This window comes from Alligator mississippiensis, chromosome 4, assembly GCF_030867095.1.
Source record: "Alligator mississippiensis isolate rAllMis1 chromosome 4, rAllMis1, whole genome shotgun sequence".
In the NCBI taxonomy this organism is placed as follows: domain Eukaryota; kingdom Metazoa; phylum Chordata; order Crocodylia; family Alligatoridae; genus Alligator; species Alligator mississippiensis.
The window spans coordinates 171,192,312-171,219,741 of NC_081827.1; the positions used below are offsets into that span (position 1 = coordinate 171,192,312).

General features: G+C 44.2%; 1 protein-coding gene across 4 annotated transcripts in view; it reads left to right on the top strand.

Moving 5' to 3' along the window:
- The window catches only part of KIAA2012 (KIAA2012 ortholog), a 105,260-nt gene that overhangs the window by 14,437 nt on the left and 63,393 nt on the right, over positions 1–27,430 (top strand). For all 4 annotated transcript variants that reach the window (XM_059727072.1, XM_059727073.1, XM_059727075.1 and 1 more), the window contains exons 3-11: positions 4,233–4,395; positions 5,650–5,808; positions 8,754–8,950; positions 11,396–11,621; positions 12,406–12,533; positions 14,500–14,650; positions 23,508–23,648; positions 25,724–25,915; positions 27,083–27,211. In XM_059727072.1, the coding sequence (XP_059583055.1) occupies positions 4,233–4,395; positions 5,650–5,808; positions 8,754–8,950; positions 11,396–11,621; positions 12,406–12,533; positions 14,500–14,650; positions 23,508–23,648; positions 25,724–25,915; positions 27,083–27,211 (1,486 nt within the window). The remainder of the gene's footprint in view (positions 1–4,232; positions 4,396–5,649; positions 5,809–8,753; positions 8,951–11,395; positions 11,622–12,405; positions 12,534–14,499; positions 14,651–23,507; positions 23,649–25,723; positions 25,916–27,082; positions 27,212–27,430) is intronic.

Here is a 27,430-nt window from a genome sequence, read left to right on the forward strand (position 1 = left end):
TCAAGAACAGAGATTCCACAGTCTCTCTAGGTAGCCCATTCCACCCTCGTAGTGACAGATTTGCCTAATATCCAAACTAAACCTCCCTTCCTGCAACTTGAGATCATTGCTCCTTGTTCTGTCATCTGCCACCGCTGAGAACAGTCTAGCTCCTTCCTCTTTGTAACCATCCTATGATCAGGGCACAGGGCTTGGAAGAGCTGCTGGGGGAGGGGACAGTTTCCCCGCCCTGTGCCCCAATCAGTCAGTCAGGGTACGGGGTTGGGAGGAAGCTGCCCTGGAGATGGAACATCTCCCCCCACCCTCTGGAGCCTAGGCCTGACTCTGGTGCCCTCCGCCAGCTTGGGGCTGGCACCTGGGGGAGCCTAGAGCTCCCCCTGGCTGCTGTAGGGTGGCAGAACAAAGCAGGAGTAGCACTGCACTGAACATCTCAGGCCCATGTGTAGACAAGCTGCAGGGGAAAGCTTACTGTGTCTTATTTTACTGTGCAGTAGGTTCATAGTGCATTAATAGCATCTGTAGATGTGCCCTCTGACTGCTAAATCGATAGCTATGTACATAGGTATTTTAATGTGCTAATTGTTATGGTATCCATGTTTATACCTTAAACTAAGATCCCTAACTTCCATTTAATTTACCTTAAAATTAATAATAAATCAATTAAATTATTTATTCTAAAATATCAACATAATTAGAATCCCAGCTTTGTTGAAGCCAAAAGAAGAGAACATAAGCATATTAGAAAAGACCACTGCTACATCTAGCTGGTATCCTGTCTCACACAGCGGTAGGGAATGGATGCTGAAGGAGAGAGTGAAAAGTGCATGTCCAGAATTCAGCAGTCGAGGCAATTCTGATCCAGAGGTTGCACCTCTATCTACTATATTCAATATATACAGATAGACTTTCCCTCCAAGAATTGGTGTCATCTCCTTTTGAACTGGGTTAAGTTACCAATCTCCACAACATTTTGTGGCAATGAGTTTTACAACTTAATTACATGCTGTGTGAAAAAAAACTTCCTTTTGTCATTTTAAACCTATAACCTAATAGTTTCATTATATGTCCTTTATTTCTAGTATCACGAGAGAATAAATAATGAATCCTTATTTACTTTTTCTGAACCATTTAATATTTTGTAAACCTCTATCATGTCCTCCCTCAAGCTTCTCTTTTCTAAGCTAAAAGTCCTAACCTCCTTAGTCTTCATATGGGTGCCCTGATCATCTTTGTTGCCCTACTTTGTACATTTTCTAATTCTTCTATATTCTTTTTGAGGTGTGGGGACCAAAACTGGCACAGTAGTCAAGGTGTACCCACCATAGACTTATAAAAGGTCATAATGCTACTTTTTGTTTTGTTTACAATTCCTTAATTATTCAATTTTTGCCATTGACTTCAAAGGACCAGAATTGTATCCTTAGTGTTTATATTACAAGATGACTATCTGCTACAGAGCTGCTATTGCAGAGCTGCTCCAATTTTCATTTCTTCCACTTCGCACTCCTTCCTGGTGTGATGTGGAGTAACCAGATCTTTCCACCTCAGGAGAAACAATAGGCCTCATGGTGGTGCTTCTTAGCTAATCAGAGTGATTAAGGTAGAAAAAGGAAGAGCATCTTCCCTGCCTAATCACTAATCAGAGACTAAGCATGGCACCTCCTCAGGTACTTTGTGCTCATAAGTCATAAAGAGATCACAAAATTGTTTTCAGGGTTGCTGCAGCATCCTAATGTGATATTGGACTGTGGTATTTTGACACCATGATATTTGACAACCTCACTACACTGAACTATAACACACTGAAGCCAAATCCCTCTGTCTTAAAATAGATTTAGGGAGTATAGGCAGGCAAGGTTCTTTGAGTAGATGTGATATCTTTTGTTAGACCAACTGAGTAGTTGGAAAAAAGGTTCTTAGCAAGCTTTTGGGTGCAGTCACTCTTCTTCAGGCATAGGGAGAGGCTGGTGTTCTGAGACTCCAAGGAATGAGAGAAGCTAAAAGTGTGGTAGGATGTCAGTCAAAATGTAAATAGGTAGACATTAGAAAGACAAAAGGTAAAGTATGGAAGGGAGGGGAAAGAAAGCAGGGGGAAAAAAGGCCAAAGGTGTATTCTACCATTCACAGTGGTAGAATACAAGGTAAAAAAGAGTGTGAAAGAGGTAAAAGAGAGTGGTCTGCAAAAAAGGAAATAGTAGGAGATCAGGAAAACAAGAATGAGAGAAGCTAAAATTGTGTGACAGGATGTCAGTGAGAATGTAAGTTTAGCAACTTTGGGAGTATGGCATTTTTTTCTAGAAAAACAGAAATGGAGTTAAAAATTAAACATGGATTTCGCAAATGACAGGACAGCTCAGTATTATGTATGGCCTGCATATATTGAGATGTTTTAAACAATCAGTATCTATTTGATAGTAAACAATGGTTTCATTATATTTAATCTAAATGGCACATAGGGACTTTAATTAACAAAAGTATTTTTAAATACCCTTTCATTTTGACTTAACCAGATTTGATTATTGCAAAATGGTTCTTGAAGTCCAGTGAAGGGGTTAATGATATAGCAGTGGCTACATGTGCTTTTTCTTACATATTTTTTAGGTCAGAGTCACTGAAGTTTCTCTGTAAGCTTTGCATTATGGTAGAAGGAAGAAAGGACAAGCTACCTGAATAATCACCTTTAAAAGGGAATGCAGCTGTGACTGTTTCTACAGGAAGCTGAATAAAACAAAATGTTGGGGTCTTTAAATGAACTCACAAGCCAAAATACCTTTGTACTTGCATTTAAGGTTTTAATGGTCTTTTTTTCTGCTCAGAAAGCCATTTATTGGGCTAAAATAACCTAAGTTAGAATCTCCTCTTAGTATTTCCACTTTCTAATCATTGAAATACCATAAGACCAAACTTCTCATTCATTCAAACCCATACATGACTCCCTATAGCATTAGATGTCCCATCAAATACAAACAAATGTAAGTTGGGTTGGAAGTCCCATGAAAACACACATTTCTGCTGAAGTTTCAGGTAGTTTGTAAGTTTGTGTAAATTGGAAATATGTGAATAACTGCATTTCTTACAGTATATTACAGTGTGGCAGTTATGCTTACATCACGAGGGTATGTGTACACAGCTCAATACAGAGATACCCAAGCTAACTCTAAATGAGCCAGTTTGGGTACTGAAAAGGGTCTAACTGCATTAGCCTAAGGCTTTCAGGGTAAATTATTCTTCTCAGCAGGATAAATAAGTCCAGGCAGAGCTCCAGAGTGGCTGGGCTCTTTCAGTAGCTGAGCTGGTTCATTTAGAGCCAACTCAGGTAGCTCTATACTATGCTACATTATGCATACTGACATAGCCTCAGAGAATATCAAGCAGTAGAAAGGAGTGCTAAAATTAGAAAGGACTAAAAAGTTAGTTACATTTTTCAAGTTTCAAAATACCATCAAAGCTTGAGTTTGGTTGAGCACCTGGGTTAAGGTTCAGGTCCTTTTTGTTTCTCTTGTATTTGATGCAATCTTTTTTCCTCCAGTAGCTAGTGAGAGATTTAAAAAAAAAATCCAAAGCCTTGTCCTGCTGTCTGTGAAATCAATAGGAATCTATGAACATCAAAAAGCAGGATTAGTTTACCCATTTCCAGTGGGTGGGTCTACTCATTCAATAATGTGCAGTGGTTACTTCACATTTAATTTAGTACTTGTATAATCAAGTACTAAATAAATGCACAATAACCAGATTTACTGTACAGTAGTCTTGGCGAACATTTTTTTATTGATACTACTGCATAGTAGCCTAATAACACTGTGCAACTGCGTATTAGCAATGTCCATGCTGTGAGACACTACTGCACAGTGTTATTAGGCTACAACGCAGTTAGCATCCCATGTAGATGTGCCCAGTGAGCAACACTTATTTGTTGGACAGATTCTTTTTAGCCTATTCAGTTTTAGCTAGCAAAAACTGTTCTGAATAGTTTTGTTTCAAGATTTGGGGGGTGGTGAGGCAGTGATTTCCAGATTTTCTCCTGCTCCTTGCCTCCTGACTGCTTTAAATTCACCACAATAAGATTTCCCCATGTAATCTACTGACTTGAGATGCCTGTTCTACTATGCCTTCAGGCATCTTCAGGGGAGTTTTCAAGTTTTGATTAGCATCTGTTGACTCCAACTCATCAGCCTCAGGAAGATCTAAAAATTAAAGCAACTCATGTCTTGCCCTGCATGTTATCACTGCAGAAGGATCGCAGAGAGACAGCTCGTCAGCCATACCTCCATTTCCTGAACAAACCAGATAACCAGATTGAGCGACAGATTCGCCCAGGCTATTCGGCCAAGAGGTACCTCTTCAAACTCTCTGAAACCTGGGATCCTAACATAATATACAGGCTCCAGTGTGCAGGTCAGTAGTGCCTAAAGTTAAACAAAACTACTATAATATTTCTAAACTAACCATTCAGAGATTGAACAGATTCAGTTCACTCTGTTACTCCTGGAAAGAAGAGGAAAAGATCTTCCTAAATGCTAAACAAAAGGAAAATAGCATAAATATCTAAAATAAGGTCTTGAATGTACCTTATTTTAAAATCAAGGACTTAACTTTTAAGTGCCAGATTCAACTTCCTTGGAAGACGATGGAAGGAAATACATTGACAACAACAGGAGTTGGATCAGGTCCAAACTCTTGTGTTGTGTACTAAATAATAAGGTCTGATGTGCTCATAACTTCAAAACATATAATATGTAACATGAGAAAATAACATATGTTCTTGTTCTGACTTGTAAAATTCACTCCCCTTCCCCCTTGCTTGACAAACCTGTCAAAACTGAGCCGGACCCAAACTACAAAATTTATATCTTGATTCGGGTATCAGCTTCCTCCAAATTAGGGGCTGTTGGTTTGGTCGTAAAGAGTACACCTACAAGTTTGGATCAGGATCCAGAAGTTTCCAGACTAAATGTTACCACTGCAGGGTGATACAGATCTGCAAGCTTGGTCTAGGCTAAACTCTAATCTAGACTTTATTTTATATTACCTTCCATAGATAGAGATCCAAGCTCCATATGTATTTTTAACACTTCAGTCCAAACATATTTGAATAATCTAATATATAGCTGATACACAATATATCAACTTGGAGTGTGAACTAGACTGTATTAGATGCTAAATATTCCTGTAAATCAAAAACTGTTTCAGATACGTTTTTCTAAAAAAAAAAGTGATCTTATGCCCATGTGCTATAGGAGAGTGTAAATGAAAGTATTTATGGTAGAATGGAGTTTTGTTTAAAAGAACATTTTCATTAGCAGTTTTCATTTTATCAAATTTTATTTTACAATACATGGAAAAATTAACTTTTTCTAGTTTTTGCTTCATTGGGATTTCTCTCCCTTCAATTATCCTCTTCCCCTTTCTCACAAGCAGAAGAGAAAAGGAAAAGCAGGAGAGGAAAAAAGAGAAACAACGTCAAACTGAAATAGAAAAATTAAAAACCCAACACCTTTTGTGAAAAAAATTGATGAAAAACTCATTTTCAAAATCTATTAAAACTTACATTCAAATTCTTCATTTTTAATTAGTTCTACTCAATATATTTAAAATAATTTCTTGTCCTCTGCCAGGTGATATCTTTTCCCTGCGATTTTTACATTTCAGGCTATATCAGGGACCCTTTGTTGCTTCAGGAGAATTTCCCAGATTGCAGAAAGAGACAGCAGAACTTGTCAGCTATACCTGAAGAATATCACCTGCTGCCCAAGTTCCCATCTTTCTGGGCAGAACTAGACCAAAATACCCATCCAGATACAGTAGAAGGTAATGTATTTTTTTAACTACTTTGGGAAGATATTAGGTTCTATGCATCAGTGTATGCCTCCAGGCAAATCAGGTAAATATTGAAGTCTTTTTTTAAGGAATATGTTTTTGTTAAAATGATCATCTTTGAGATAGGTTTCTTTTCTAGGAGCTTTCATAGAAGAAATATACTTCAAAGATTAATAATCAGAATTTTAAGAACAGAACCAAAACCTACTGAATCCTTCAATGAGATCCATAGATAAAATAAAGGAATGATTAAGCAGTACTACCAGGAGTGAGAAAGGAGGACTTACATGCACACCCTTGCTTACAATTAAGGGACCTATACATTGAAAGTTCACTTCTTTAGTCTTCTTTTTAGTGCCAAGACAGTCATAACACATTTGCAGCTACAAGAACCCAGGCATGTCTCTAATGTTTATTTCACTATATAAAAGGAAGGAGGAAGCACCATGTTATTACTGTGACATATGTAACATTGCTTCCATGGTATTCTGTGGTGCTGGTGACCCGCTTCTGAATCCTGCCCTAATGGTTCCAAAACTCATTTAAAGCCTGATCCAAATAGGTACTAAATACCTTGAAGTCCCACTGAAATTAGTAAAGACTGTAATATGTCAGGGTCAGTCCCCTTGCTATGTCAGCCCCTGAACTGATTTTTGTTCAATGGTCAATTTTAATTGTGGAGCCACAACTGGATATATCCCAGAAAATGTGAAGCTCTTCTTTAAAACGTTAACTTTTTAAATTGAAGCTAGTGCTTCTTGAGAGAGGCATGAACTGGGAGTCTCAAGAGAAGGGAGCTGCCTTTATTCAAAGCATGAGCAGCTACAGCACAAGCAACTGCAAAAACATGGCTCAACCCTGCCCATGAGGAGCCAGATGTAGGAATGAGAGAGTAGGGCATTCTTCATGCTTGTTTCCTTATTGTTAATGGCCTCTATATTCATATCAGCAAGGTCAATATTTGTTGTCAGGCATGCTTGGTAGCTTTCAATAAACGTCCTAACAAGTCATTTCACACAGGTTACTGAAAACTCCTCATATGGTAGGGACTTTTACTCATTACTTCCCAGTCTGGATTCAGATCAGTGGTTTAGAGAAGAAAAGTTCTATATCTCATTATCAGCCTTCTGAATACTCTTTTAACATACTTAAGCAATCCATAGCTGTCTCTCCTTTGCCCTGATGGTGATTACTATTCTGTCAGGACTATTCTAGGACTATTGGGGCTTGTTTGCCACCTTAGTACTAGATATTCCCCATACCTTTGTTATGGAATAAAATTTGCCAAAAACTGGTGGCAATTTGAGAGTGGCTATGAAAGAGTTAACACTTGACTGCACCCCATTCTGCTTCTGGGAATGGACAGAGAAGCCAGCAGCCATCTGGTCACACAGTGTCTGTCCTTCTATACCTCCATATAGTGAAGTTATGGCAAAGAAAATCAGCTTCTCCCCTTGAGAGACAAACCCCAATTTTGGAGGGCTGATTTTTGGGAAAAGTTGCTTATAGTATGCTAGTAAATATGGTAATTTTGACTTACAGGCACAGGCCCAGACACATGAAGAGCATACAAGGCAGTTTTCCCCTTTCCATGCAGTGCACAAGGACCTTTCACAATCACTATCCCGGCATGCAGGTGGTCAAGGCCTCACTCTCCTCCAGAGGTGGATTAATGCATGGGCCCAGGGGCCCCTGACAATCAGGGGCCCCCAGATGCCTGGGTTCCCTCAGAAAATGGCAGGTTTCCCCTTGTAGCATTATAGCCTGCAAGGGGTCCTGCTTGGGGCTGCCGGGAGCGAGATACAGGGGGCGCCCCATATATGTTCACACCTGTATGTGGCCAGGAAAACAGCCAGGCAGCATGAAAAGCAGCTCCCTACAGGGAAGTTGATGGGGCAGAAGGGGCATGGGGGCACAGATTGAGGCCCCCACAATGAGAGAGAGGGTGAGGCAGGGGCTGGGGACACTGCTCAACTAGGGCAGTGCATGGGTCCTGAGGCTGGGGCAGGGAGTGGGACAGAGCCATAGGCAGCTTGTCCAGGGGACATTGGGGGGGGAGGGTGGCTCCCCACTGCTGTGCACACCTGCCAAGGGAGGCATGGGGAGGCTATGTGTCCCCTTGCCCATATTTGTATGTTTAGTGAATGTGGGCTGCCCATTGTGGGTTTGAGGCTCTCCGCTCTGCTTCCTTTCCTTCGGGAACCCCATGCTGGCCACATGCTCCCTGCCCACCTGGCAGCAGTGGAGGCAGTGAATTGTGTCCTGTCCTGCCGGGCAGGCAGGGAGAGCATGGCCAGCATGGGGCTACCAGGGCAAAGGCAGCAGAGTGGAGAGCCCCAAGCCCATGGCCGGCAGGCCACATCCACCTCACCCCACTTAGCTCTGCTCTGGCTGTGGTAGGGAGGAGGACGGTGGGGAGCAGGGTGGAGAGGAAGGCATATGTCACCCCACTCCCAGCCCAGCTGGGTCTGTTCTGCCTCTCTCGCAGGGCAAGGAGGCTCGCCCAGGCCTTCATAGTGGCAGCACCAGGAGGGGAAGGGGCCCCTTCCCCAGCTGGAGTCCAGGTCCCAGGACCTGGGGCCTGGCTGCAGGAGAGGAATGGCTTGATACATTCATGTTTATAATGGGGCATGGGGGGAGGGCCTCCAATTTTCTGTTTGTCCAGGGCCTCAAGAAATCTTAATCTTCCACTGCTCTCCTCCACACCAGTCTGCTCCCAAAGGATGGTTCAGTCTATGTTATTCAAACGTCATGAGACCATTCAGTGAGAGCATGGGAGACCATCACAAAAACCATACTTCTGCTGGGATGGAACAGCTCCCAACATGGCTTAGTGGTTCAACGTCACAATTTGGCACTAAATAAGGTAGAACCCCTCTGAAGTGAAAGTCATTTCACAGAAAGCTCCAGTTCTGACACACTAGCCTGTTTTGCAGGGCAGAATTACCTGTTTCGAAAGGAGCCTGAGAAGGGAAGAAAGCTGGCAGAAAACTATGAAGTGGAAATACATGGCAGAAGGAGAGCTCAAGCACCCATTCAGGTTTCAGTAAGAAAGCTAGGTATGAAACTGAGACCTCAGCCTGCAAAGGACACCACCTGGAGCCATCATGCAGCATGCACATGGGTCCCACAGGTACCAACTCTTTATTGCCACATTTCACTATATCTTCAGAACAGTTTTCCCCCAGCAGGTGCAGACATTGAACAAACATGAGGCAGAATCAATCTGAGTTGCACAGTTTTCTGTAAGTGGTGTAGTTTAAATTGGTAGTGAACAGAACACACATTTGCCCTTGTGATGGGGAGCGGAGGGGCATCTTAGTCTGAGTTCTGCCATTTTTAATCCAGTCTACATGTGCCAAAATTCTGTTCTATTCCAGGTACAGACCCGTTTTATATGCTGAACTTCTGTTCTGTTACACCTATAGACCAATTTCTGGTCATTTATACCAGTAAAAGTGTAATGTCTGTACCTGGCCCAGATGTCAGTTTCCTTAGTTCCCCTTGGGACTGGTGCAAGACTAGTTGGATGCTTATTCTTACAACTGTTTTGCTAGTGTGAGTTCTGGCTTCACATGTGACAGATATCAGCCAGAAGTGATTCTCTCATTCTACTTGGCATTGGTAAGACTGCAGCTGGACTACTGCGTCCAGTTCTGGGCACCCCACTTTCACAAGGTTGTGGTAAATCTTGAAAGAGTCCAGAGAAGGGCCACCCATATGATCGGAAACTTGCACAGCAAGCCATACAAAGCAAGGCTGAGGGATCTGGGACTCTTCAGCCTAGAAGAAAGAAGGCTGAGAGGGGACTTGGTAGCAGCTTACTGCTACATCAGAAGCATACATCAAGGGTTCAGTGAACAGCTGTTCACCAGAGCACCCTTGGGGAAAACTAGGAGTAATGGTCACAAACTTCTGGAAGATCATTTCAGGCTCAACATTAGGAAAAACTACTTTGCAACTGGGGTGTTCAGATTGTGGAATAAGCTCCCTCCACAGGTGGTGCAATTGCCTAACCTGGAAATCTTCAAAAGGAGACTAGGAGGTCACCTTTCTGGGGTCACCTGACCCCAGTTGTCTTTCCAGCTTGGTGCAGGGGGCTGGACCTTTCTGAGGTCCCTTCAAGCCTTACAATCTATATTGCTTAACATACTTTTGGAAGATGCTCAGGCTCTATTGTGATAATCCTGCTATACAAGCCTCTACAAAACAGAACAAAGTGTGTATTGTACTGAACTGATGCAAAGAATGCAAGTGAAGGCATGACCCTCTTGGCAATATGTCTTTTTCTTAAAATTTATGAAAGAGCATAAGATAGATTTGTGGAATAAAATTAATTATAATAAAAAGTATACCTATCTATATTACATAAAAATTGTTGAGTATCATGAAAACTATACAAAAATCATTGCAGATACAAAGACACAATTGAAGAGAAGTAGCCAAAAGAGTTATGCATGTTAAAGGGTCTCAGTCTCTTTAAGGTTTCATTTTGCATCACCAAGATCAGTGAAAGTTTTAGCACTGATCTCAATGGTCGTGTCAAGATGAGTGTGGACATTTGTTTCCCAGGGACAAGGAGCAGCGGCACCCTTGCACCGCAGCTACTTGTTCCCGGGAAACACCTGTGCCATGCGCATTTTGGCACGTGGCAAGTTACGCCCAGTTGGGTAGGGGAGGCTGGAGTCAACACTGGGCTGGCCCCAGCAGCCTTAACTGGGGTCGTGGGGGCCTCCTGGGGCTGCAGCAATGGCGATTCTGCCACATGGAGCCTGGCCAGCAGCTGAAGCCTGGCTCTGGGCAGCCCAGCTCCGCCTTTGAGCAGCACGGATGCTGCCTGTATGTGTGTTGCTCTGCTTTTTTTTCACCGCAGGATATCCAGCGGTTAAAAAAGCCTGGGGGGGAAAAAGCAGAGCAGCGCACACACGGGCAGGGTGCCCTTGCAGCACAGAGAACATCTAAATGTGCAGTGTGGCCCCGCAAACGTGCTTGCGGCACCACATACCTCATGGCCACACTAGTGGCTCATGGCTCCACATCCAGCCAATGGGAGCAAGGGCAGGCCCTTAGACTACAGGAAATAACAAAATATAAATGAAAAAAAGAAGAAAAGAAAAGAACATATATTTAAGCATTTAGATACTACATTGAAAGAACATATGATAAGTACAAAGAGCAGGATTGAGGACCAAATCCACAAGGGTGCCCTACATGCCTTGATTTCAAAGTAAGAATTAGGTTCCTACTTGCCTTTACAGATCCCGACTTTGTTGTTTCATTTTAGAAGATAGATTGAAAAAGCTCTTCATAAGTATGCACCTGTGAAGAACAGATGGTTGAAAAACTTTTTGCTGAAAAACAGTTTAGACAAAATTCCAGTTTTCAGTCAAAGTGAAAGTTTTGTCAAAAACAAACAAAACCCCCAAAATAAACAAAAAATCCTGCTTTTAGTTTTTTTGGACAAAATCATTAATTTTTCCATTAATTTTCCCCCATGTTGTTGACATGAGCAACAGGGTGGGGAAAATAAGTTTTCAGTCCCATTCTACCATAAATGTTTTCATTTTCTGTCTCCTAGAGCACAGGGGCAGAAGGTCAGCTAGATAGCATCTCCACAGTGGAGGGCCAGTGGCACAGGGAAAAGGCAAACCATATAGGCCGTCAAGGGGACAGTATAAAGATAAACCACACTGCAGAGAACTCTTCTAGGAAAGCTGCTATTGATTCTTCTCAGCTTCTAAGTGAGAAATCCCACATGACTTTCTATGGAGGCTATTTCCCTAGAAGAAAGAAGTCCTACAATGGTAAGAATTAACATTAACTTTATATGCTAAGTCATAGGAATGATTTTACTGAGTTTCTGGAATGCTTCGGCAATGACAGGGTACCTAGGAGATTTATTGTATGAATCAGTATTGCCCAACCTTTCTGGGCTGTGGGCCAGATGAGTGGCACAGGGTGAATCCATAAGCCCGATCCAGCATGGCTGCAGACCTGTGCATGGCTCCCGCCCTGCCAGATGGGGCCCCAACTCTGCATGCTAGATCAGGCCTGCTACCCCAGCCCCAGTCTTGGCTCTAAGCACACTGGATCAGGCCCCAGCCCTGGCCCTGCATGTGCCAGATCAGGGCTGCCACCCCAGCTCTACATTTGCTGGATCAGGCCCACTGCCCAGATCTGGCCTGATCCAGTGCACAGGGCTATGTCATCTGGCCATGGGGCTTAGAAATTTGGCAGCAGGGTAGTGGTAGCAGCAGCTGGATCTGGCCTGGGGGCTGGAGCTGCTATAAGCAAATGTTACACTGATGACCATGGTTATCGTGGTCACCTCTGGACAAATGCCACAAAAAATTATCACTTAAGCCACATTTTAATTTAATTGGAAATAAAACCATAAAGCAATGTAGCACTTACAAAACACATGGGGAAATATTTCTTCTCCTATGAAACATGGGTGCATCAGTCATTGAATATAATCCCTTTCTCCCCCATTGCAGATTCAGTGATAGCCTAAGTGCTGTTCCTTATCAGATGCTACTAATATGTGTTATTTCATATTCTTTTTATATTGTCTCTCATTTTTCATAGTAAAAGGAGGACATCTGAAGAATCAGGATGGCCAAGAACAAGAATCCCTTCTTCAAACTAGCATTTTCCCTCCTTTCCCACCTGGCATGAACTCAGGGCAAGATACAGTCAGGGGGGAGCATAAAAAGGTCAGTTTTTAGAAAAACACAGCAGTTGCTGGGATAGTATATAAAGTGGTCTCACTTTTTGGGTCATAATATGAATTTAGTCAGTGATTGATACATAGAAATTATTGCATCACAGCATCCTGGTGATGCTGACTGCGCAGTAGCATTGTGTCATGGTTCATATCACACAACGCTACTACACAGTAGTAATGAGCTACTGTGCAGTAAGTGTTGGTGTAGATGCAGCCACCTTTTAAAAAAAAACAGCTGCTGGAAATTGAAGTTTACATTATATGTGAAGAGATACTGTAAAAACAGTTTCTGCTTCTGGTTGTGACTTCACTGGAAAACAGAATGCACCACTGAAGCATGATTTGTAAAAATAACAAACTTACACCACCATTTGGAGCCAGGCTTAACATAAAGCAAGAGATGTTTTGATTTTCTCTTTACTGCCTCAATCCTAGCCAGAAGAACCCTTGCTATCAAAACACTAGACTTCTCCACAACAGGAAATATTGCCTGGTGGGTGGCTGTGGTGGATCACCTTTGGGTGCTTGCCACTTTAAGAGCTGAAGCAGGCTGTAGAGGAGCCTGCAGGTGGGAGCAGGCCCAATCAGGAGGTCACATGATAGTCAGGAGGCCGCCTGATTAGTGGAGGGCTGGGAACCCTGGGTATAGAATCAGGCCCAGGAACCAGGGCCAGCCGGTTGCAACTGGGGAGTTGAAGAGTGAACATCTCCCAGCCAGAGTACTGCTGTTCCCAAAACACCTGAAGGTCAAGGGTAGGAACTATGGGGATGGAGGAGGTTCCTAGTCCTCAGGAATGATCTAAAACTACACCCTGCTGGGGTTGGATGGTAGGCCTGTGCAAAGCAGCTAGTATTCACTTTGGATTCAGCCAATTCAGGGACAGTGATTCAATTCGGTGATTCGAATCACTGTTCTGAATCGATTTGGCCAAATCTGATTCAGAGATTTGTCTGCTGCCAAATCAGTTGAATCTCCAAAAATCACACAAGCCTCATCCCCCACCGCTCTCAATGGCTGCCCCGCCTGCCCCAGTTTCCGGCTCTTTGGGAAAAAAAAGCCCACACTCACCGGGTGCTGCCAGGTGGGGGGGCAATCCCCACTGTCCCCTGTTGCCCCACACCATGTGAGGGGCTCTGCCACGAGCCCCCCACATGCTCTCCCAGCCCCCGCCATGGTGCCCCATCTGCCCCAGCTTCAGCCCTTTAAAAAACAAAACAAAACCCAAACTCACTGGCTCCCGCCCAGCGGGAAGCAATCCTTGCTGCCCTCCACTTCCCTGCATTGCTTCAGGGGCTCTGCACAAGCCCCTAGAAGCCCTGAGGCCACTGCAGCAGCTGGTGAGGCCAGAGGTTTTTTTGGTTTTCTTTTGTTTTTTTAAAAGGTCAGAGCTGGGACAAGCAGGGCAGCCATGAGGGCGGGGCTGGAGGAGCAGGGGGGAGTTGAGAGGTTTGTGGCAGAGCCCCACATGCAGCGTGGGGCAGTGGTGGCAGCACCCAGTGAGTAGGGGCTTTTTTTTAAACAACCGGGAGCTGGGGCAGGGGGGAGCCATGGTGGGGCTGGGAGAGCAGGTGGGGGCCAGGGGGCACTTGGTGGGGCTGGGGGAACAGGCAAGGGATGAGGCCTGGCAGGGGTCCCCCATGGTCACCTCCCTGCTCTTCCAGACCCCCCCTTCCCTTGCCCACTACTTACCAGCATAGAGTCTGGGTCCAGCTTCCTGCTGCAGTAGGCAGGGACTGCCCAAATCACTGGAGCTCTCCAAAGCTTTTCTGAATTGATTCTGAGAGCTTTGAATCGATTCAGACCTTTTAATTGGTCTCCTGATTCAATTCGGATTTGGAGATTATAATACATTACTGAACCACCAAGCCACCTGGAGGTAAGCTTCTGGAATGGAATAAAAATGTAAGTACCCAAATATTTCCATCATTTTTTATCTTAGATTTATATTTTACAGCTTGTGTCAGAGATGTTGAAGTTACCTTCAGTTTCAGAAGAAACACCCAGAACCCAGAGGACCCACAGAAAACCTCCAGAAGAACTTTTAATCCTTCCTTTGCTTGTTCAGTTGCAGAACCACACCAAGAGCAAAACAAAGAAACAAAGAGGTACTATCAGCTGTAGATGGAAGATACTTTGATCTGTGTAATTCAAGGTACTTGTACAAGAACTAAGAACTATACAATACAAGAACTAAATGAGGATTGCAGAAAAAAGGAATTTTCCATTCCTGGACTCTTGCATTCTCACTGAAGGAATTTGGGACAGTTTCCTTTTGGATTCCACAACGTTCATGCCCCAGTGATGAGTCAGAGCCCTGTATTTCAGTACAACATCAGAGCTAGGCAGAATGTCTAGTAGTACTCAACAAAGAGAAGTAGTACTCTGCATCCTGGGAGGTTTTAAGTTCCGACTTGACAAAGTCCTGACTAGAATGATCTAGTTGGGTTGGACGACATGACTTCCTGCAGTCCCTCTTCCAACCCTAATTTTCTGTGATTCTAAATGTCAACATTTTTGGATCAGATAAACACCCCAGTATTCAGACTGCTTACCCAAAGTCATCTGAATGAGCCAGCCACTTTGATATGGGAAAACAAGGCTGGGTATCTCACAAAAGCAGACCTTACAATATTTTGCCAGTTCTACAAGGTTCATTCCTGCTCAGCCTGTGAGAGTGGCTAACTTAGTAAATGTAAATAAAACGTGTCTGAGGGCACCCAGAAAACAATACAGAGCTTCATTTTCAAAATGAAGGTTAAGGTGTTTTATGTCAATATCAATCAAGGACATGCAAAACTGGATCTAAAATAAAAACAGTTAATTAAAATTATGGGCCAAGGAGGAATCAGCCTGCAGCTAGAGAGCTGCGACTATTTTGCATTAGTTGGAACAGATAGCAGCCACTCTCCCTTTGACTGTAGAGACATGGCTCATATAGACTACAGGCTGTAACATGCAGTGCACATATAGATCCCAGAGCTTTCTTATCAAATCAAGATGGAGCACTGCCTGTTGGTATCTGTAGTTCTTGAATGCCATATCTCTGTATTAAAGTGAAGATTACTACAGGGCACATGATATATAGATCATATATGGTCCTCCCATCATTTGTCTGAAACATGTACTGCCAAAACAAGGAACAAATTTGTAATATGCACTTCCAAAGCAGAAAGGGATGCAATGAAATTAAATCACAAATGTAATTGCAATGAAATTAAATCACAAAAAGGCAGCTTATAAGAAGTGGAAACTTGGACAGATAACTAGGGAAGAATATAAAAGCATTGCTCAGGCATGCAGGGATTAAGTCAGGAAGGCCAAAGCTCAATTGGAGTTGCAGCTAGCAAGGGATGTGAAGGGTAAGAAGAAGAGTTTCTACAAGTATGTTGGTAGCAAGAGGAGTATCAGGGAAAGTGTAGATCCCTTACTGGGTTCCCAAACCCCAGGCCATGGCCCAGTGCTGGGCCACAAAGGGTTGGCTGCCGGTCCACAGGAGGGCTGGCCCATCCTATCCTGCAGTGGTGGCTGCCATGGTTAAGGTTTGGTCCTTCCCTCCTGCCCACCATGTGAAGGTGTCTTTACCATTGTTTCAGCTGGAAGTTCCGGCCACGGGGTCCTGCGCAGTGTCACCAGAAGTGACCACAGACCGGCAAACTGTGGACTGGAAGTCACCGATATACGGTGGACCAGCAGTTCCGGTCTGCAGTTTGCCAGTCTTCGATCTAAAAAGGTTGGGAAACCCTGCCTTATTGAATGGGGGAGGCAACCTTGTAACAAAGGATGCAGAAAAGCACTTGATGCCTTTTTTGTCGCAGCCTTCACAGCCAAGGGCAGCTCCCAGACTACTGCACTGGGCAGCACAATCTGGAGAGGAGGTGAGCAGTCCTCAGTAGTGAAAGAACAAGTTAGGGACTACTTAGATAAGCTGGATGTGTACAGGTCCATGGAGCCAGATGGGATGTACGTACCCAAGGGTGCTGAGGGAGTTGGCTGATGTGATTGCAGAACTATTGGCCATCCTCTTTGAAAAATCATGGCAATCAGAAAAGGTCCCAAATGATTGTAAAAGGGCAAATATAGTGCCCATATATAAGAAAGGGAAAAAGGAAGATCCAGGGAACTACAGACCTGAGCCTCACCTCAGTTCCTGGAAAAATAATGGAGCAGATCCTCAAGGAATTCAGTTCTAAATACTTGGAGGAGAAAAAGTTCATTAGGAAGAGTCAGCATGGATTCAGCAAGGGCAAGCCATGACTGACCAACCTAATTGCCTTCTATGATGAGGTGACTGACTCTGTGGATGTGGGGAGACTGGTGGATGTGGTGTACCTTGATTTTAGCACAGCTTTTGATATAGGCTCACACAGAACTTTCATAGGCAAGCTAAGGAAGTATGGGCTGAATGAATGGACTGTAGGGTGGATAGAAAACTGGTTGGAACTTCAGGCTTAGAGAGTAGTAATCAATGGCTCAATGTCTAGTTGGCAGCCAGTACTAAATGGAGAGTGTTGCAGGGCACCTCAGTGCCTGCTCCTAGAGAGGAGAAACTGCCAGGGAGAGAGAGACAGAGCCCTGGCACATTATAACGAGCCCAGCTGAGGGTTGCCAGGGTAACAAACGCAGCTGCGGGTTGCCGGAGCAACTAAGGGGAGCCAGCTGCCAGTAGGGGGCAGGGCCTGGCCCTTATAAAGCCCAGGGCTGAGGCCAGGCTGGCAGTTCCCTGCCAGCAGTCAGAGAGGCAGGAGCTCACAGGGGCTAAGATATGAGTAATGCTTGAGCAGGCTGAAGGATGGTGGCTCTGTGGCGCAGGAGCTATGTTATTGTAGCCAGGTGGCCTTAAGTTAAGTTACAGCCAGGAGGCTTGTGTTTTGTTTGGTTAGTGTTGGTATTACAACTGGAGGTTTGGGTGAGGCTGTAGGGGTTGAAGGAGGCCTCATTGGGGACTCACAAGGGTGTGTGAGGCCCCGGTGCCAGTGAGGGCGCGCTAGGCCCTGAGAGTTACAGGGCAGAGTCGTGAGGTCAGTTAACCTCAGAGAGGAGCAGCTGAGCCTCGATTTTATCAGGGAGCCCGAGGTGGGCACGGCGAGCCCCAAAGAGGGGGAGCGCCATATTGGTCTATTGAGAAGCCCAAGGTGGGCACGGTGAGCCCCAAAGAGGGGGAGCACCATATTAGGAAGCCCAGGACAGGCGCAGCAGATGCCAGCAAGGGTGTTACTTGCGGGGTACATAGACCCCAGCCCCAGGGAGGGGCGATTACTGAGGAGCCCGAGAGGGGCCATACTGAGGAGCCCTAGAGCAGAGCAATATTGAGGAGCCCAAGAGGGGCAATATTTAAGGAACCCAGGACAGGAGTAGCGAGTCCGGTAACAAGCTAGCACTGTGAAAAACCCCAGGACAAGGGCAAGGTGCTGCGGTTGTCCCCAGCAGAAGGGGATAGCAGCGCAGTGAGCCCGTACCAGAGAGGGTAACAGGGCGGTGGGCCTAAAGGACCGGAGACTCGCTAGGGAGTGCCATAGCAGGCTGGGTTATTTTAGAGAAGGCCCAGAGCGGGCTTGATGAGAGTCCCAGTGAGGGGCTATATATCAGAGGAGGAGACCCGGGGAGAGAGTAACGAGGGCGGGGTGCTGCGGTTGTCCCTGAGGAGAGAGGATAGCAGTGCGGTGAGCCCGAGGAGAGAGCCCGGAGCGGGCTAGATCACAGAGGAGGCCCGGGAGAGCAGGCGTGTAGTTTGACCTAACAACGTCTTTCACATCAGCGAGGCTTGGGGCATGGTATTAGGGGTGGTAGGAGCCACGCGCAGCCCATAAGGCTAGGGTGCCGGGGGAGCACCCATTACACCGGGAGACCTCCAGGGGGGGTCCAGGAACACACGGGGATAGAGGTCCCGAGTAGCCATGCCCAGGGAGTCATAGGCAGCCTCCCAACTATATATACAAACATCAAAGACGTGGCAGGCGAGAATAAGAGGGTGCCTTGGGCCGGCCTTAACACGGAGCAAGGGACCTCGAGGAGATCACGGCCCTCCTAAAGGACCCCGCCGTGACAGAGGGCCCCCAGGGGTTGGTCCTGGGGCCAGTTTTGTTCAATGTCTTCATCGACGACCTGGAAGATGGCATAGAGTGCACCCTCAGCAAGTTTGCAGATGACACCAAGCTGGGGGGAGCAGTAGATACACTGGAGGGTAGGGCTAGGATTCAAAGTGACCTAGACAAATTGGAGGATTGGGCCAAAAGAAATCTCACGAGGCACAACAAGGACAAGTGCAAAGTCCTGCACTTAGGATAGAACAATCCCATGCACCAGTACAGGCTGGGGGCTGACTGGCCGGACAGCACCTCTGCAAAAAAGGACCTGGGGGTTACAGTGGACCATAAGCTGAATATGAGCCAGTAGTGTGCCCCTGTTGCCAAGAAGACTAATGGCATACTGAGCTGCACTGGTAGGTGTGTTGCCAGTAGGTCAAGGGAAGTGATTATTCCCCTCTATTCAGCACTGGTGAGGCCACATCTAGAGTACTGTATTCAGTTTTCAGCCCCCCACTACAAAAAGGATGTGGACAAATTGGAGAGAGCCCAGTGGAGGGCAACAAAAATGGTGAGGGGGTTGGGGGACATAACTTATGAGAAAAGACTGGGTGAATTGGGCTTATTTAGTCAAAAGAAGAGGAGACTGAGAAGAGACTTAATAGCAGTCTTCAACTACCTGAAGGAGGGTTCGATAGAGGATAGTGCTAAGCTATTCTCAGTGGTGGCAGATGACAGAACAAAGAGCAACTGTCTCAATTTGCAACAAAGGAAGTTTAGGTTAGATATTAGGAAGAATTTTCTCACTAGGAAGTTAGTAAAACACTGGAACAGGTTACCCAGAGAGGTGGTGGAAGCTCCATCCTAGAGAGTTTTCAAAACCTAGCTAGACAAAGCTTTGGCTAGATGATCTAGTTGGGGCTGGTCCTGCCTTGAGCAGGGGGTTGGACCAGATGACTTCGTTAGGTCCCTTCCAACCCTAACTTTCTGTGATTTGATGCTACAGAGGCAATAGAGAAAGAAATACCCAATATAAATACCTAGGCTTTCTGGCAGATGTATGGAATAAGGCCCAATGGCAGATGCATACAGAGAGATACAGAAATAGTCACCATGTTTGCCTGAAAAGAGGATTTTCACAATGTTAGGGAGAGAAATGGGAAATGTGGGAAGAAAGTGTTCCCAGAATTTCTCCTCTGCCCCTTAGAAAAACATGAGCATGTGACCATCCTTTGTCACCGTGATCCACAACAATCTTCAACATGACTTATCACAGCATCTGAAAACACTGTCAACTGGTATCATGCTGGTAAAAAGGCAGGGTAGATATGCACATTTATATTATAGACTAACTAAATAAGATATGGTCTGTAGATGTAGATAGCACAAGTATCCTGGTTAACATCAGCAACTCCTGCAGTTCTTACTTCCCCTGGTCCCACTGTCTTCAACAGTAACAGCTAGTCCCTTAACCTGAATTTCAAATGGTTAGTATGAAACAGGCTTTAGAAATTATAATCCCATATGGAAAGTATTTTAAAAGTCAGAGAATAATAGAACTATGTTAAAAGATTTGTCTGAATCCATTTCTATGTTTAAATACATTTTAAACGGGAAGGAAGAAAGTTCAGAAACTTTTCCATTTATCAAGAATTTGAAAAGGCAGCAGCTTTCAGCACTGCTCATCTTTCACCAAAGTGACTCTTGAGGTGTAGATGTCAAACCTTGGCAAAATCTAAAGACTTTGCAAAGCTTAAGCAGAAGGATGATATTTCCATATATTTCTACCACTCCATTTATATCAGCTCTCAACTTCCCTTCTTGGTTTACCACGCTTCACCCTTTATCTACCTCCTTTTCAATTCTTCTTTTCCATGAGTTTGCTTTAATAGATTTTAGAACCTAGTCCCAGTCTGACCTGTGTAACATAATCCATAGTATTTTGGTCATCCTCCTTTCTTGTGCCTTTCACAAGGTTTCTTCTGTCACCAGGAGGTTTGCTCAGACTGACTCAGCACTGAAAAAAGCAGTAACTGCTTTCTATCTGTCTGTTGATTTTAACACCCTCATATGGATCATGGTTTAAAAAAATCATTGTAGTATTGCACATAAAAATATCATTTTCTACTGCAGTCAAATAATTTTCCTGTGCAAATTGGAAAACCTAGGAGATAAAAACTAAACTGCATTTCAGGACAGCAGAAAGGATTAGAAGTACATTATTTTTTCTCATTAAAAAATAAGCATTGTTATTAGCTATTTAAGGCCAAATTTTGCTAATATATAGGGCACCTATACACAAGCAGCAAGGCTTAATTGTGTTATTGATTAATCAAGTCTGCTGGAGCGCAATAAGTACTGCGATAATTAGACTCCAGCATCTCATGTTCAGCGTCCCCATGCTGAAAAATGGTGGCAGAGGCACATTTGATGAGCTTTAGATAAAGCACACCCACCACCATTTTTCAGCACGGGGATGCTGATACACAAGACACTCTGGGCACTTTTATTAAAGTGGCTCTTGGAGCTGCGCTAATTAAAACGCTCCCTCCCTCCCCCCACTCCTGGGGCATGTGTATAAGTGCACATAAATCCCAATTAAGTTTCTTGGAGTTACATACCAGTATCTGAGGGTAAATATCAATCCCGTAAACCTAGATTCTAGCTAGGACAAAATATGGCCTGCAGGCCAAATCTGACCTGCTAAAGGATTTTAGCAGGATGCCCATGGTGGCTCCCACCCCAGCCCAGGCATGGGGGACAGCCTGGGCCATAGCGCATGCAGCCATTCCTGCCACCCCCAAGCACACAGCAGGTCTGGGGTGGCACAGTGGCCAGACTCACTTCCCAGTGTCCCCCTCAGTGGTAGCTTTTTCCAGCTACTGCTGCCAGTCTCTGCTGCCACTACCAGCCCCAGCCCCACTGTCTGGGCACTCTGGCCTGTCTGCTCTGCACCCACCACCAGGGAAACTGGATGGAGCAGGCGAGCAGAGCCCCCATGGAGACCAGCCTAGGACCCCCACAGGCAAGGTGTGTTCAGCTGGGTGGATGGACAGAGCCATGGCTGGGTGGAGACCAGCTTGAATGGGTGGGCGGGGGTGGGGCTGGGGCTGGGGCTGGGGCTGGGGCCAGGGCCTGAGCTAGGATCAGGATCGCAGGGCCAGGGCCTAGGGCAGAGCCACGATCCATTCCCCACACATTACTGTGAGTGGGCGTGTGGGGAGTGGATCACAGCTCTGCCCCGGGCCCCATCCTCATGCTGTCATAGCCCCATAATCCCAATTCCAGTCACCCACCTTGCTCAGGATGCCACTCCCCACCCACCCGTGGCCGTATCCCATCCACCTGGCTAAGCACAGGGCAGAGCACTTAGGGAGTTTTAGTGAGCTGTTGGGGGGAGAAGGACTGCTGACCTAGCCCATAACAGCTTACCAAAACTCCCTAAGTGGCTCTCCAGCTCAAATAATTGCCCAACCCTAGCCTAGAATCTTAGCTTAAGTGAGATACTCTTCTACTGTGCACTAGTTGGAGATACCTGAGGGATGGGAAAATAATTTATTTGGAGAGTCTAGAAATTAAATTATATTAAAACATTCATATCATCATCAGGCAGATAGGCTCTATGCCTGTCTATGCATGTGGTCAAGGCTTGTAGGGGGACGGGGTTGTTTTAATTAGAGCAGTTCCTGGACAGCCACTCTAATTAAAACAGATCACCATCACGTGTATTAAGCTTCCGTCTATTCAGGGCTGGATTAACACATAGGCAAACTAGGCATATGCCTAGGGACCTGCGCTGTGGGATGTGGGGGTCCTGGTCCTTCCCTCTGTGGTGATGCAAATGGCCCTCTCTCTTTCCCTTCCCTTCACTTCCCTTCCCCTCCCTCTGCTGGCCTTACTGCCATGGTGACAGTAGTGGCCTTAGAGGAGGGCAAACCATGTGACTGCCCGGGACCCCACACTTTGGGGGGGGCCCCAAAATTTTGAACCTAGAATGAACCTAGAATATAGCTCAATATTAAAAAACTCTTTCTTTGTATTATCAATATTGTATTAAGATACTTTCATCGCCGTTTCATAGATAAGGTAAAGTGAAAGTGAAATTAAAAATGTCCTACTTGCTTATAGGTCCTCAAAATTAAGCCTCTAAGGGGCCCCAAATGACTCTCTTGTCCAAGGCCCCAACAACCCTAATACCACCACTGGTGGTGGCCACCCCCTAGCAGCAGCTCTGAGCCCTGCTCCCTGCAGGTGGCAGCGCTAGGGTAGGAAGGGGAGTCTCAACCAACATGGGGCCCACGAGTTTGTTTGCCTAGGGCCCACTAAAGGGTTAATCTGGCCCTGCACACATTTCAAAATGGCCACAGGACACTTTACCTAAAGTTTATTTGACAAGGTTTAGATAAAGTGCCCCCGTGGCCATTGTGAAATGCACAGGGGCTTAATACATATGACAGTGAAGCGATGCTGGAATGTTCTAATTAGAATGAGGAACAGACTCGATTCATTGAGTCTGCTCCAATGCGTTCTAATTAAAGTGCGTCGAAGTACATCTATAGGTACCTTACATTACTTTAAGGGCAAATGTAGATCAGACAGTAGTGGAAGAAATTATTCATCTCCACAATACAGCATGCTCCTACTTTTTTTATTCATCCTAGTAGTGTAGTTTCTCCCCTTCTGGGATTGTACCAGACTCTCAGCTAAGGTAATAGATTACCTTTGTAAGTTTATCACTTTCTTGACATTAATAAAAGAGTTTAAAAATGCTGCTCATAGCAGTTGTGTGTCCAGCCTTTGCCAAGCCTGGTCTCAAAATACAAAAGAACAACAGGTAGACATAAAGCCAATTGGAAACTTTTTCAAAGAAACTGGTAAAAAAAAAAAGTCATGCAAAAACTGACTGATATCTCCATTTCATTTACCTCTCTCATTTCAGGAGCTTCTTGTTATGCACCCAAATCAGAAGCTAGCTGTGAGACATTGTTGGCCACTTCACTGAATAATCTCATTTCTGGGACAGAAGGTGCAACTGAGCAGGACCAGGTGATCATTGAAGGAAACACAGAGTCACATCAAGGTAGCTGTTCCCAACCTCCAATAAGCAATCAGAAATTCATTCTGGAAGGGAGGAAGGCAGGAATAAGCAGAGTTAATGCTGGAAAGGAAGGCCACTGTAAGAGCGATCAGTTAATACAAATCAAATGTGTATAGTTTCTACACATACTTTAACTCCCTTAACATAATCTCTGCTATAACCCTAATTCTGTTCCTAGCTATTTGCCTACTAAAGGTCTCTCTGGCAACAGAATATGATCATAAACATATCTGATTGTCATTGGTTTGATAGCATTGGAAGACACTGTAAGAGACCTGCTATAGTGGAATTTTGTTAATTCACAACCACTAACATTTTTTAACACTTTTCATTCAAGGATCCCAAGAGTTTTGAAAGATTTTTAATTTTTTCTAACAGAATTAATTTAGTCTTTGACTGAAGCCTGGCCTCTGTGATATGGAAAACATCACAGCTTTTAAACAGTGCATACTATTGCTACACAATTTAGGAGTGAGACAAAAGTATATCTGTACCTACAGAAACTTCAGGGGCACTTCTGGGTATACACAATGCACTTATATAACTGGAACTCTACCAGTTTCACTCCTCCAGGAAAGAAAATTGATAAAAGTGGGATCTTCATCAACTACACCTTATATGTTATGTGAAAGATGGCACCTTCAAAAATACATCATTCCTTTAGCATCATGATACAACACGATTTGTGACACTGAGACTAGGTAAATTGGCTCAGGTTGAGCTCAGTACTGCTACAGCTAAATTGCTCCCAGTTACCTGAGAGAGCTTGACTATGTCTACCTTGAGCTGCAGTCACTCCTGTGAGTCCAGAGTACACATAACCTAAGTGGAAAGAGTGCTCCTTAATGAATAATCAGTGCTGCCTTTCTGCAGCAGCTGGGTTTTTTGTTTTTTGGGGCTTTTTTTGGAACTCGTCAAGCCCAAATGCTAACTGGAAATAATCATGTAGCAGTAGAAAACATAGTTATGAACTTTATATCTTAATATTATTAAAACCATTTGGGCTAAAAATATTTACTACAGTTTACAGTGCTCATCATCAACAACTCAAAATTTATACACTATGCATTGACGTCCAGTGGAATCTTAAATACAAGAGTTATATCCTATTCTAGGTACAGAAGGGAAAAAACCTCTCAGACAGGGTTTCCCAATTATAATGCCATAGGGGACCTTTTTAGTCATAATCACTGTAATTCTGGGCAAGTCTACATGTTCATTAATGCGATTCAGGTAGTGGACATTAAATCTAGCACCTCCATTGTGAGGTACTAGAAAAATGTGCATTAGCCTATTTTAATGCACATTAAGTAAAGAGCATGCTTTTTTTTTAAGCTTTAATGTGCATTAAAATAGGCTAATGTGCATTGAAGCACACATGTAGACATGCCCTCCGGTATAGGACCTTTCACTTAAGTTCTGTAGCAGACTCTCTGGTTCAGTACCAATGGGCTGATAAACATTTAATGAAGTTCTGTTTACATTGATACAAATGCTTATCTGTTTCAATCAACATGTTGTAGCATATGTAGCATTTTATAAATCCTGACACTGAAGATAAAGATTAGAAAGAATAACTTGACAGTATAGGCAAAAGAAATGTCACTATTTAACCTTGGCCCTCTCTGTACTTATCGGCCCTGCTTGGGCACATCCCCACTAGCAGCCTTACCTGGAGTCCTGAGGGCCTCTGGGGGCTGCAGCCATGCAATCCAGCAGCAGGGGGCCTGGCCAGCCATGCTCTGGTTTCAGGCAGTGCACACTGCTGCCACATGCACTGCCCAGGCTTTTTTGACACTGGGATCTCCCAGTGTCAAACCCCCTCTCCCCTCACTGCACTGCAAATTAGCAGCACAGGGAACACCTGCATGTGCAACGCATGCAGTGTGCAGCATCACAGACAGGTCTGCAGTGCATACCACACATGCACGTTCATCTTGACCCGTCCCTTCTATTTGTGCGTGTGTGTGTGTGTGTGTGTGTGTATCTGTTTCTCTGCAGAATATTATATTTTATGCAGGCCTTTCTTATTGTACTTTTTACATGCTTTTTCCTAGATGATGATTCAGTTACCCAAAATGCAGCCCCAACACTAGGTCTGCTGTCCTGCATATATGGGAAGAAGATTCCAGTGACGCAGAGCAGCAGAGAGAATTTAAAAACTCCTAGCAGCAGCATATTCACAAACAGTACTTCTCAGGCTCTCCCCATGGGAACCATTCATGGTGCTCTACCAGAAGAGCTGAGGGGTAACAGTCACAACTGTATATGTTTGTACTATGCATGGAATCTGCAGATATCTTCTTCTGTTCACATGGCACATACTGGAGAGGCACAATGGATCTTTTCTCCTTTTTTAAAGCCAGAAATAAACATGCTGCTTTTAGCAGCAGCACTGTGAATTTCAGGAGTTGTTTAATATTTGATGGGTATGTTTCTGAGAAAAGAAAGGTCCCATTATAAAATGCCATTAGAAAAGCATGCACTATAACATGGATTATTAAGACACAAAAAAGGGAAGAGACAACAAATCATATAGATGATGTATCCAGTGGGAAGGAGTTAGCTACCCTCAGCAACAAATATACATGACAAAAAGCCAGCATACCATCTGCTTGTTCACAGGCATGCTGGCTAAATATGAAGTTAATAATTCACAGAGAAAAGTCACTAATCTCGAAAGACCTATTGTAAGAAAGTGCAATTCAGTTGAAGCCAATGAAAAAATACTCATTTATACCAAAGAGGTAGTTGATCCCATGCCAATTAAACATGTGCTTTTACTAATCCACTGTTTTGTCTATATGCCAGCTAATGATAGCATCCAAAAGCAATGACCAAGTAGCAGCAGTTTCTAAAGTTACTGCTATATCAGAAAGAGTAAAGATAATGGGTTGTCACCAAAGTACAATTCCCTTTACAGAGTATAGAATAGAGCAGCAAGGGGAAAAGGAAAATACTCTTAGCGATTTTTATTTGAAGACTATTTTTCACTTCAGTATAAATAGTCATGTCCAGAAAATATGAACACTGTGTAATAATTACCCTTGATCAGATCACCCACGGGCTTTGTGGGAATGGAGTTCAGAACCCAACTCCTGACATCGATCTGAATTTCACAGCTGAGGACTGTCTTTATGTAGAGCACAACCAAAATCCTGAAATAATGCATATGAACTGTGGGGATGACTTTCAAAATCTAGACCTAATTTTATGCTCTGTCCCATCCCCTGTAGTGGAAAATGATTCATTAGCATCAGCCTACCCTGAATCATACTATGACAATATGGTCACAGTTTTCAGTAGCTTTGTATATATATTTTCATAGAAATATCATAACTCTAATTTTCTCTATTTCAATGGATTTTGAGGTGAATTAGCATGTCAGTAATGTTGCTCATTTTTATGCTTTCCAGAGTGTCATAATGGCACTTCACTAGGCAGCCTTATAATGGGTCCGGATGGAGAAATCATATGTCTGTCTCTCTTGGAATCTGTCCAAAATGCTGATGTTCCTAATCAGTTGAACTTCACTCCAGGTGAAGGTAAGAACACATTATCTGACGCAGTTTTCTTTCTAAGACAGAGGAATTGCATCTATAACTTTCAAAGGTTCAGACAACCCAAATAAAAAAATTAGACCCAGATCACTGCCTCCCTCTTCTTATTGACACAGTATCATTTTTCTTCATTCAGACAGGATAGCTAATATTTGCACAGCAAGTTTACTTGTGCTCTACAATAGAAGAGATCATGAAATGTGT